General features: G+C 40.3%; 1 protein-coding gene across 1 annotated transcript; it reads left to right on the top strand.

Annotated features, from left to right (window-relative positions):
* Positions 1-1,635: 1,635 nt before the first annotated feature.
* On the top strand, positions 1,636-12,223 carry LOC104546371 (rap guanine nucleotide exchange factor 4-like; the record flags this gene model as incomplete). Its single annotated transcript, XM_010191747.1, has 3 exons — positions 1,636-1,778; positions 2,880-2,968; positions 12,077-12,223. Coding segments are annotated over 3 exons (379 nt in total), but the record flags the coding sequence as incomplete, so codon positions are not given.
* Positions 12,224-12,679: the final 456 nt, after the last annotated feature.

The raw sequence follows: 12,679 nt of genomic DNA, 5'->3' as shown, positions 1-12,679 counted from the left end.
AGCTGCACCTCCTAATCTTCTTAAAAGGATTTTGACAAGAGAGTTAATGCTTATTAGTACTTGTCAGCTGGTGTCAGTCAAAAAAGAAGGAATGGAATGGGTGAAAATCTTCTTGAAATATTTCAAAAGGGAGCTGTTGTAGTTGGTTGTGGTTTAAAGTGGTAAGAGGATGTCACTGTGATGTAGAAGCAACTGTGTACACCAGAGAGTTATTATTCTCATCTTTAGTTAATAAGGGTTAGTTGGAGTATAAATAAGGATAGAGATTTAATCCCTGCTAGGCTTAATTTAATAAGAAAGATGAGAGGCAGAGATTCAATATAAGTAGGATCTGGACTTCTTTCCTGAGACAAAGATTTGAATCCCTTTGATTCCAAAGAGGAATCTTTAAAAAAAACATCCTGTTGGAAGGAGTGCTTACACTGTGAGTGTAACAATAAGATGATCAAGATATGTATTTGTGAGCTTAGTCTTTGTTCCTTGTAAGCTACCTGAGTTCTGCTCATGTAGAAGCTCATCCTCTGGCTAAAAGAGCATTCTTGTCAGTAAAATTAACTTGCAGCATTTGAGTGAGTGATAGACCTAATGATCAGTGACAGTCGTCTGTCTTTCTGGTACCCTTTTACACAGAAATGATTTCTGCATTGGATCCATGATCTCCTAGGAACGTTCTGTGTTACTTTCTGTGCGAGGTGGTGGGCATTCAGCCTGTTATGAAAGATTCTTTCTGATGCTGTCAGCTTGTGGTTGGCTTACCTGCTGATTCGTAACGTTTGGTAATCACATTTAAAATGTATGTTAAGGGGCTAATTCACTTTAGTTTCATAAATATGTTGTAGTTTTCTGAATCCACGGCATTGCTGGTCCACATGCTACTGAGGAGTTCTACGATTTTATTTTTCTTGAAATCTTGGGTTTTTTAAAAGGTGTCACTGTCATAAATGTTAAATATTTTAAATATTTGGATTAAAACTCTTTACCCTTACCAATGAAGAGTTAAGATTCTTGCTGCGCATTTCATTTCTCCAACGTTAAGAGACGGGAGCTGTATGAAAGAGAATGTGCTTATTAAAGTTGTCTTTCTTTCTTGCAAGTAAGAAAAGAAATCGCAACACTCAAGTTAGTTTGTACCCAGTAAATGCAGATGAGCTGTGTGGATACAGAAGTTACTGATGATATCTAAAGCATTTCTTTTAGCCAGACAGAGAACTTCTGGTTTGGGCACTGATTCCACAGACCTCTTGTATGTGTGGACATCTGTTGTTTGTGTTCCCTGACAAAATTAAAACTATGTATCGTTGTAAACTCTTGAAGAGAAGGACTGTATCATCATGTATACTTCTACAACAAGTAACTGCTACAGCAGGGCTTTAGTGCTAAATGGTGCTCCTGGACACTGAGTTGAAAACATAATGAAATGATTTATTTTTGAAATGATAATAATCGTGCTCAAGTTGGTCACGGGCAGTTGTTAGGATGTTTTGGAAGGGTTTCATCATGTACTTGTGAAATGCATTTGAATTGGTTTGTATTACAGTGTGATGTTGAATGCAAGCATTTGTAAACTCTGTGGGTACAGGTGGGGGTATTTCTCTGATCAAGCCCTTGACAATTTTGTCCTGTGTTTTCTTGCAGGCCTTTGGAACGTTCCAGTGAAGATGTGGATATAATCTTCACACGACTGAAAGAAGTGAAAGCTTTTGAGAAATTTCATCCAAACCTTCTCCATCAGATATGTCTCTGTGGATATTATGAAAATCTGGAAAAAGGAATCACATGTAAGAGAGCTTCATATGGTGATCTATTTCATGTAGATAAAATTGGGGATTAGGCTGGGATTGTCTCTAGGAGATCGATGAGAGCACAGTCAGTGGAACAGCCATAAAAATGTTTACGCTCATGGCAGGGAAGGCAGGACTGAAGTGCTTGCTTACTCTACAAATACAGTGTGTAGTGAATCTATGGTAACAAGGCACACGTTGTTAGGTTTAAGACTCCACCACTGTTTTGTTGAAAGATTAGAAGCAAGTCATTGCTTCTACTCCACCGAAGCCTTGTTCTCCTCCTGTATTACTGATCTCTTTTGTAGGTGCTTTGTGATGTTAGGGGCAAAAGTGTATCACCTAGGCACATCGTTAATAGCGTGTGGTTTGCAGTCACTCTAGATAACACAAGACAGATTTGTAGAGCTGCATAATGCTGTGGGGTGCAACAGCTCTGTGCCTGCTCTGTCAGCCTGTGTGCCAGATTAAGGTGGAGAGCTGTGCTTGTTCTGTGAAGCTGAGATGAAAATAAGTGGTGGTCCTGTGATGGACATGTGTGAGTTCCCACAGCTGTACCAGGGAAATAGCTGATGGAGACCTGTGGCATTTGGTAGAGTCTTGGGTACCCCTCAGGTAAATCTGGCATGCTTTACGCACACAGCACTGGGGTAACAGGAATTCTGATGCTTCGTAATCACACAGCTGGGATGCCTGAACATTAAAGTCCTGCAGTTGCTTCTCAGCCAGAACTCTTAATGAAGACAGTGCGAGCTGTGTCTGCAGTGGAAGAGTCTGAATTTCAAAAGAACATTGTTCGGAAACTATTTTTGTTTGTTTGTTTGTTTGTTTTGTTTGTTTTGTTTATTAACTAAGCAGTAAAAGAGAAGTAGGGAAGCAATTCTGTGTGCTTTCATTGTTTCTGCAGTGTATCAACAAGTTTACTAAAATACGTGCTTTCCAGTGTCATTGGAAATATTACTGTAATAGTAATTAGTCTGATATGGCAAATTCTGTAGTGCCAACAGTGACTACAGTAGTACAATATGAGGGGAAATGTTTGTTAATGTTGCTAAACTTAAAGAGCTATCTCTTATTCACAAGATTTCATCTTTCCAGTATTCCGTCAGGGCGATATTGGGACGAACTGGTATGCTGTTCTGACAGGATCACTGGATGTGAAGGTTTCTGATACAAGCAACCACCAGGTAAAATAGATTTTTCACTGAAACCATCCAGTCAGTAGTACAAAAGAAAAGGTATGACTTATGCTGAGGTAGATAACAACACCATAAATCTGACAGGTATTTTGTCTTATCACAAGCATGTTTCTCTGATTCTGAAGATCTGAGAGTTGTTCATACATTCCTTGGAAATATTGTAGTTGTTCAGGAAGTTCACAGTGTAGTCTGATAACAGCATCATGCAGGCTCCACAGCAAGAATGGGAAATTTTTATAGTAGCAGTGGAGTATTGGAACTGCTGCCGTGTTAGAACAGAAGCCTGAAGGTAATACCTATTCAGTGTTAAGAAACAGAAAACAAGTACAATTCACCCCAAATTGCAAGTGTTTTCTCAGTATCTTGGCACTCTCGGATTTACAAAATCAGGAATGTAGAGTAAATAAATAAAACCAAAGACCCATGTCGTCTAATGTCTGACAAGTCATGCACTGTGAGCTGAGCCTTCTAGGAAGGAATCATGTCCCGTTACCTGCTCCCATGTTTGAGATCTGGGATTGTCCCATCATGTAACTCAGCATGAATTGTACCTCTGACATGAGGCTTGTGCCTTCACGTGAGTGGTACAGCTATCCAGGACCTGAAGTACAACAATACCCCTTTTTCCCACCTTAATTGAATATAGCACGCGTGAGTTGGTGGTGGTGGTGGTGGTGGTGTATTCTTTCCCCAAAGTCTGGCTGACTGAGGAATGTTTCCTGCGCATAGCAGATTGGCAGAAATTGGATTTTTCACTTTGTTGACCCAGTGAAATTGGGTCGGAATGCAAGTCAGAACAGTGTGTGAGCACTGCATCTTTTGACTTCTTACAGCAAAATGATAGATACAAAAGGAACTTCTTTCATATCATTATTTTTAGCAACCTCTTTACCATGCTAAGTAGAGACTGATTAAGAGTATAATTAGCCTGATTAGAGCAATTCGCAGCATGGTCTGGCTATCATTGGTATTGTCACAATTTGGAACAGTACGGCGCTCATATGAGCCCTTTTTCTGTGCAGAACTAAAGCAATGGAGACTATTTTCTGGTGTTTGCCAAAAGATGGCACCACACTGTTGATAAGGACTAATGTTCTTTACTGAGTCAGAAAGAAATATGTCCACAAAAGTATTCTGGGTGTGGAAGTTAAATTAAGAACCTGTTTGGAGTGTTGATTTGTTCCATTAGATGGAGGATGGAACACTCAGGCCTTTTAAGAAATCTAGTGTAAATATTTTTTCTGCTTATTCAGGTTCACTGCATTTTCCTGCTAATAGGAAAATACAGAACTACAGTTCAGAGAATCACAGAATCATGGAATGGTTTGGATTAGATTGGAAGGGACCTTAGACATCATCTAGTGCCAACCCCTCTGCCATGGACAGGAACACCTCCCACTAGACTACATCACTCAAAGCCCCATCCTAACTGGCCTTTAACAATTCCAGGGAGAGGTCATCCACAGCTTTTCTGGGCAACCTGTTCCAGTGTCTCACTACTCTCAGAGTAAAGAATTTATTCCTAATATCTAATCTAAATCTACCTCCTGTTAGTTTGAAACCATTACCCCTTGTCCAGGTCTTCCTGGAGCCTTCCCTTCTCCAGGCTGAACAACCACAACTGTCTCAGCCCGTCTTCATAGGAGAGGTGCTCCAGCACCCTGATCATCTTTGTGGTCCTCCTCTGGACCTACTCCAGCAGGTCCATGTCGCTCTTAATTTGGAAGACCCAGAGCTAAACACAGTACTCTGGGTGGAGTTTTATGAGACTGGAGTCTCTGGGCAGAATCACCTCCCTCGCCCTGCTGGTCACACTTTTCTTCATGCAACCCAGGATGCGGTTGGCTTTCTGTGCTGCAAGCGCACATTGCTGGCTCATGCTGAGCTTCTCATCAGCCAGTGCCCCCAGGCCTTTCTCCTCAGGGCTGCTCTCAATCCATTCTCTGCCCATCCTGTATTTGTGCTTGAGATTGCCCTGACCCAGGTGCAGGACCTTGCACTTGGCCTTGTTGAACTTCATGAGGTTTGCACAGGCCCACCTCTCCAGCCTGTTGAGATTCTTCTGGATGGCATCCCTTCCCTCCAGCGTGTTGACTGCACCACCCAGCTTGGCATCATTGGCAAACTTTCTGAGATTGCACTCTGTCCTGCTGTCCGTATTACTGACAAAGATGTTAAACAGTGCTGGTCCCACATCAGCCCCTGAGGAACTCGTCACTGATCTCCACTTGGACATCGAGCATCGAGCTGTTGACTGCAACTCCTGGAGTGCAACCTTCCAGCCAATTACTTACCCACTTAGTGGTCCATCTGTCAAGTCCATGCTGCTTCATGTAGTTCTAGTTAGAAATGATGTTCTGCAGTAATTTCTTAACCTTGTGTTTTCTTCTCACAGTAACAATGGACTGAATTCTTTCCACTGCCTAGTTACCATAGGATACAGCCTCGCTGCCAAAAGGACAGCAGCGCACACATTTACCATTCCCGTGCTGGATAGGTTTAGTGGCTGGGGACTCCTAAATACTATTTGAGTCCAATGTTTTCTCTGGCTTTGCTCCAGCTTTGTGTTTATACCATGTCCCTCCTTGTCCATCCTTGGTCTCCTGCTCCTTGTCCTACCTTCAGCTCCTGGGTGCCCTGTTGTAGTCTTGCCTGTACTTCTTTGTTGGCACGCTGCTGACCATTCTTGAGCTTGAAGTGCTTGCTAGCACTCCCTGCCTCCTGTGCTGCCTACAAACCCAGATGAGGGAGGAAATACAGTGTAACTCCATAGGCAGGCAGCCCTGACCGACTCAGTTGCCAGCATTGTGCTCCCAGCTAGGAATGGATGTTCACCACTCAAGACTAGGCGTGCTTGTAACCTACCCTGGAGTGCATTTTCCAGTAAGAGCACCCAGGAGCCAAAGCTTCCTTTGTAGAGTCAAAGTAATGATTAGTTGCTCTGCTGTTCCTATTGTACCATAATGCTAATGAAAAACTTCCAGCAGAGCAGAAAAGATACAGAAGTTTACCTGAGTTTACAAGTTTAGAAGTTTTTAGGCTAATGTAAAAGTACAGAGGGACTTTGCCACTTTTTCTAGGAAGAGAGAAGTTAACTTTGTGTTTAGGTTCCCATTGGTTAAAAAGTCTTTAGACATGACAAAGAATCTCTTAATACCTCAGGTGAGTAGGAGGTTGTAGTAGATGACCTCCTGAGTTTTCCTGCAGCTTGGATTATCCTGTGATTATATGATGATGCCTACAGGTTTAATGTAAATATGGAAAATCAATTATCTTGATTAAAAATATGTTAGTCCCACTTTTACTAGGTGTTTATCTATCTGCCTGGGAAACTTAAATTTCAGTAAGCTTGGGAATAAATGCATTGTATAGCAACTCCCATGTGCTAACTCTTTATGCAGTCACTTCTGGTGTTTGGTATCTTTTCCCCATTAAAAGTGCAGTAGGTTATTACACACTTGGTGCTTACTAAGAATGTCTTAATAGCCTTTGCTCCTAAAGAGGCATGTAGTTACATGTCTTGCACTAGAAATTATGTCTGCATGCACTGATGGATCACGACTTCAGAGTAGCTAGTGAAATATTAATTATATTAACATAAATATTAACGTTCTTGCTGCACATTAGCTTGTTCATGCAGACACCTGTGATTTCTCACAGAAAATGTTAGTAATACCAATTGAGAATTCATATAAACAGAACTATTAGCATTACCTATTATTTTCTATTGTGATAAAAGGAAGCATTCCATGTACTGATTTAAGTGTTTTAATAAAGACAACCACACGTATTTAGGATCTCATAGATAAAGCCTTGCTTTCGTATTTGTTTGGAAAAATCCTTTTTGGCTGCTTGCAAAACTGTGTTCAGTCACAGGAGGGCGGTGTAAGAATACATAAACTGAGGGCAGGGACTTTCATACTAAAATGGCCAGTTTGAAAACCATATTCTACTATTTTCAATATACCCGTTTTAAAGTGTTTGATCAGAGCACGTTTCTCTGTTACTGTTGGTTGTGTTCCACTGAGGTGGTCAAATGTGCTAGCTGCTGCTGAGCATGATGGTGATTTCATTTGCCATTGAAATGGCACAATACAATTTACAGTACAGAGATCTGACAACCCATCCAATTATCCTGAGTGGTGGCTGGTTTGCTTTCTGTACAAATTATTTATGATTTTCCTGGTTATTTAACAATCGAGAAGAGACTAGAAGAGGGCTTTTTTTAAGGTCAAAATGTCACACTATAGAGGTAATTGTAATGAACTGTTTCAGTCTTGCCTCAACTTGTTTGTAACAAATACCATGATAAATATTGTACTTAAAAGTCACACAAAGACTTAGCAGTTCCTCTTCAAAATAAACAGAAAATGCAGCCTGTTTAAATTCTATCAGAAAGAGGTCTTTACCCTCAGTTATTAACAGATTCTGAATTTAAGTTTTGGGGGTGCTGTTACCTACCTAATGTTACAACTGAGATATGCAGTAATAGATGTTCCTCTTAATGATATTCCTAGTTTGCTAGTGTCTTAAAAATACTTCTGGCTGCCTTAATGTATGTTTAATTTTTGAACTCTGTTTTGAAAATGAACAGGTTCTGAGGGGTGTCTGTTGGTAATGTCTCAGAATAATAAATGCATTAAAAGCATCAGTTGGATATCTTTGTCAGATTCTGCAGCATTGTGTTCTACTGACTTGGATTCAGAGCCCTTTACCCCAAATGATTAAGATTTCTATTCCTATGTGATAAAATGAGAAGGAATGAAGAGAAGAAAGACGAAGACTAAACAGCAGTTCCATCTGCAGTTTTGCTGTAGTCTGCCAGCTGAATCATAGTGTGTGCTGGGGGCCACTGCTATTTTATCTTGCCTGTGTTTGGGTGGAGTTTCTTTAACCTGATCAGATTTTGGAACCAGACAAACTGAACACAGGGCATTGACTTTACAAACAATCAGCCGTTCTTAGAAATGCTTTAAAGGAGGAGCTGTGGGTGCTTGGGTGGTGCAGCAGTGTCAGTTGTAGGAAGATGCAGAGGGCTGGGGATCAAAAGCCCAATAAATTAGTGGGGTTGTTGAGAACAGTGACTGTGAAGAAGGATTTTCAGATGTCCATGTAAGAAAGGGAAGAATTTTCTGGCTGTTTGAAACTGCGGGCAAAGGAGGTATGTGCTAAGGTGAAGTGGAAACAAGGAAAGGGATTTGAACAGGACAATCCTTGCAGTACTGCTTTCTGCATGTAAACTGCATTATGTATGCATGTAAGTAGCCATTCTGTATTTTGGAGATAACCTGTGTGAATTCATGAAATGCTGTAGTTTTAGTGCAGTGTAAATATGCCCAAGCTAGCTTTAAATGATTTACTCTGAGTGTGAGAGCTGCTCTACCCATTGTAACACAGAGATTGGTTGGTCTAATGTACTCAGTTGAGAAGCAGGGTGTGTTGGCCCGTGCTGAGCTCCAAGGGGTTGTATTAATTTTGCTTTTGAACTTTGCTTATTGAAAGTTAATATAGAAAAATTATTTCACTTCTCTCTGCCAGCTAACCTAGCAAAAGTAGTACGTAGCTTTTAGAGGACTGGATAGAAAGATATGGTAAAAATGAGTGTGTTATTACAGTGCCATTAATCTGATCTGTAAATATTTTAATTAGGAACTAGAAGAGAAGTTGGTCACAGTTTTTCTAGAAGCATAATGCCTCTTTTAAGCAAATCACCTTGTCTTCTGTAAAGGGAATGGCCTAACATATGTTGGCAGACTGCAGTTATAGTGTGGGAAGATATTTCTGTGTTATCTTTAAGAGTAGATTGATAAAGTTTTCCTGTCTGAGTGGCTGAAACGTTCTCCAGTGGAGGTGATGGAACAGGAAGATCACTTCATAGAACAGGTAGTTTACTTTCATGTGTGTCCTTTGGTTTCTCTGTTGTAAAGGGAAATTTTTGTTGAGGACAAACTGAACCGTGTCAAAGTCATAACAAGCAAACTTTTTGAAAAAACAGCTTTTGCATAGCTCCAATTCAAGACGGAGATGGTGTGGAATCCTGGAGGGACACAGGCGCAGAGGTGAGATAAAGGCACAAGGTGTGGGGAAACGATGAAATGAAAAACAAACTAGCTATATCAACTCCCTTATAAATTCAAAATATTGAATAAACTAAAATTTCAAAGAAGAGTGCCCAATCCCTTTGAATCTAGCACTCATAATTTTTTCCTCTATTTTCTTCATGTCTCTTTCAGGCACCATGATTTTGTTTACACACAGTACAAAAGCTGTGTTTGCCGGCTTGGAAAATGGAAAGTGTCACAAGTCAGGGAGAAGCACGCAGGGATGTGCCTTGCGATGGTGGGGGTGGGAGGAAGGCAGAGCCTTGTTTCTGGTTCTCATCCTTTACACAGAATGGTCTTACATTACATTCAGTAATGTTTTCGGTTGATGGAGGGGCAGGGGAACTCTTTCACTGCATGTGTCTTACCTGCCAGTGACAGTCAGTGAAACTGAATACACAAACAGCTACCATTTTATAGTGTGTTCAGATAGAAACGGAAACAATCTCATCTTTTTAAGTCTTTAATACAGCCTTTTAAAGAGCTGTGTGAATTTTAGCTGGTTACCAGCAGCTAGAACCCCCTGCTGCTGGGATTGCAGAGGGGAACAGCAAACTGAGTTTTGAGCTGCCAGCAATCCTCCTGAAGTCTGCGCTGAACAGCGGGAGATCCTTGAGTGTGAGGTTAACAGGCGTAATAGGAAATGCACACCTGATTCCCCGAGAGGCTGGAGATGTATAAACAAGGGGCAGAGGGAAAATGGGGCTCTGAAGCCTTGAAGGAGACAGACGGGCTTGCTCCCTAGCTGGCTGCAAAACTGCGTCTCGATGGAGAGCAGTGGTGGCTAGGAAAAAACCTGAAAGGGCTTTCACTTGAGAGAAGCCTAAACTTTCCTTTAATGAACGCAGATAGGACCATTCCAGCTCCTTGACTTGACACCCCACAATGCTGATTTGTTTCTCGGGCTGAACAGCTGCCTCATCAAAATTTATCTGAGAACGTGGTTCCTTAACCAACACCTTTCACTTTCTGTTCTTCTCTGTTCTGTCTTTAAAGATATATTCCATAGGGTCATAAAGAATCAGAAGAGGTGAAGCATTTCAAAGGAGCTTATTTTTCTGTAGGGAGGGGAGTGGGTAAGTAGTTGGAGGATGTAAATATTGCTTATGATCCACTGAATGGAAAAGGTTCTTTCTGCCAGGCTACTTGGTTATTCTGCCCTAAATGGAGATCTTTTAGCTGAACTTTCTAAATAAAGTCGAAAATGATACATGGGAGACCTGGAGATCAGATTTTTTGTGAGCAGGAGGCACATTTTCTTGTAGCTCCTTTGAGTGCAATTGTGAGTACGGTAGCATACATACAGTGTTTCAGCCCTGAAAGGTAAGCTTGGCAAGGCAGGTCCTTGGTGTGCAGCTTGCATTGTGGGCTGTTTGTAGAGAATTCCGTTTAGGTGTCAAGGTGCTCATTGCCAAATATTCTTTCTTTGAAACAGGGCCTGTCCATATTTGCCTTCCTTGAAAATGTATTTCTGACGGTTGGTAAACTCTTCCTAGATCTTTTCTAAGATATAATTGATTTTGTTTTCCTGAATACATAATCTTATATGGTAATATCTGTGCAAAGGCAATTTGCTATGGTTCAGGGAACTGGACTATTATGGGCATTTGTCTTTGTAATGCAATTATAAAGCTACTAACTTGATCTTAATAACATTTGCCTGTTACTAATTATTAGATGCATGAAAGGAAAACAATGCAATTTTAAGCACAGAAAATGATGCTGAAATATGCTTGTACATTTTCACTGATTATCAGCCACAAGGACGTAGTGGATGGGATGACAGATTTTTCTGCTTTTATTTTTGTAGCTATTTCACGAACCCTCCATGTTAGAATTGTATTTCTAACGTTGTGTCAAGTAAAAAGAACATGTTTTTTACATGTTTGTGTGTATTTGTCTGTGTGCATGGATGATTTCCTTAGTAAAATGCCATTTGTATCAGTTTATGTTTTTAATGTTAGTGCTATTTTTTTATTACTGGAAAGACTGCCAGTTAAAGCCCAACTTAGACATACGTAAGTGTTCAGCTTCAAGCCTGAGCTCAGGAACATAGCAACTTGTGAGCCTAAAATAGAACTTATATCTGAAGATCTTGATTCAGCAAGTTGTTTAATTTCTAGCAGTCTAATTTTTTGGTCTGCATTAGCTATAATTTATGTTGGAACGATTACAGAGGAGTCCCTGTCCAAGGGGGATTGATTTAGACATCTTTCCATCACACGAATGGCATGTGCTCATATATATTCTTTTGGATTGGCCTTTACTGCATGTCTGGGACCATCCTGAATACTCAGTTCCAGGTTGCTTTGGACTTTAATAGTTTTCTTGAAGTCCCTGACTTATGTGAACTCTTTATTTTTGTTTTAGTCTGGTACTTAATCATCGGGCATCCATTAACAAGTGCGAGATTTACTGGCATTTTCAACAGAAAGGCCAAGAGTTGATTAAACTGCACGACTGGATTGTGCTGAGACCTTGCACAATAGAGAAATGCATTGGAAATACAGAGAATATTATAACTGAAAGTTATGTTTACTGAGAAAACATAACAGTCAAATTTTCTTTCTGATGAGGGTAGCCTGTATAGGGCAGAAATTTATATTCCAAGGTTGCATTTCTGATGTTAGTTATCTTCTCATCACCTCTGACATTTCTAAAGGATCTCATCATCACGACAGCCTTTGGAGGCAGATGGACAGAGGTCATAACTTTCTTCCAAAGGGGAAGGTGACTCCTGTGTCCTCTGCTTTGCAGACAGGGATGTCTAATCTGACTGATGGCCATGGGAAGCAGAAGTCCTACTTGCTTCCACGTTGAAGCTCCCTGTGTTGTTACTCAGTATATTGATCTTTTGGTTGGCACTTTTCAGCTAATTTTCTTTTAAAGCAAATTACTGAAGAATCTTAAGGCAGCGCTGTTAGCAAACATGACATAAATACGCTTAAAACCTCCTAGAGTATTTAATATGTGTACTTTTATTTTTAATTCAAAGGATGCTGTGACAATATGCACTCTGGGAATAGGAACTGCTTTTGGAGAGTCCATTCTGGATAACACCCCTCGCCATGCTACCATCGTTACCAGAGAATACAGCGAGCTCCTTCGAATTGAGCAGAAGGACTTTAAAGCACTTTGGGAGGTAAATTCAGATTTATTTTGCAGTTTATGCAGAAAAAAGGTGATTTAACCTTTTAAGTGTTTGTAATGAAATCTAAACACATTTATACCATAAGCAAAGTGATAATTCTTTTAAATTAGTTTGGACAAAAAGGAAAGTACTTCTACATCTTTCTAGTGCTTCATATTCTGCATGATTGCATACTCATATTTATTTCTTGTGGGCTTCTTCTAATTAAATAACTTAGGTGAAATTGCTGGTGGAATTTGCCTGTGTACTCCAGGTGCTGCTGTCTTAGCCTTAAACTTGCTTTTATTGCCAGCGTTTATGAGGACACTGTATTCTTAATGCACTCCAATATTCTAAATTATCCTCCTTTACTCCTGTCTCATCACCAGCTGTAAGGGCTTTAGAGCTTGCAGATGGATTAAAAAACATTAAGTTACTGATTACATTTGAATTCCCTTAAAACTTCAT

The sequence above is a fragment of the Mesitornis unicolor genome, unplaced genomic scaffold, assembly GCF_000695765.1.
Source record: "Mesitornis unicolor isolate BGI_N332 unplaced genomic scaffold, ASM69576v1 scaffold6339, whole genome shotgun sequence".
Lineage (NCBI taxonomy): Eukaryota > Metazoa > Chordata > Aves > Mesitornithiformes > Mesitornithidae > Mesitornis > Mesitornis unicolor.
The sequence above is the reverse complement of the archived record's forward strand: the minus strand, read 5'-3'. Positions and strand labels throughout refer to the sequence as shown.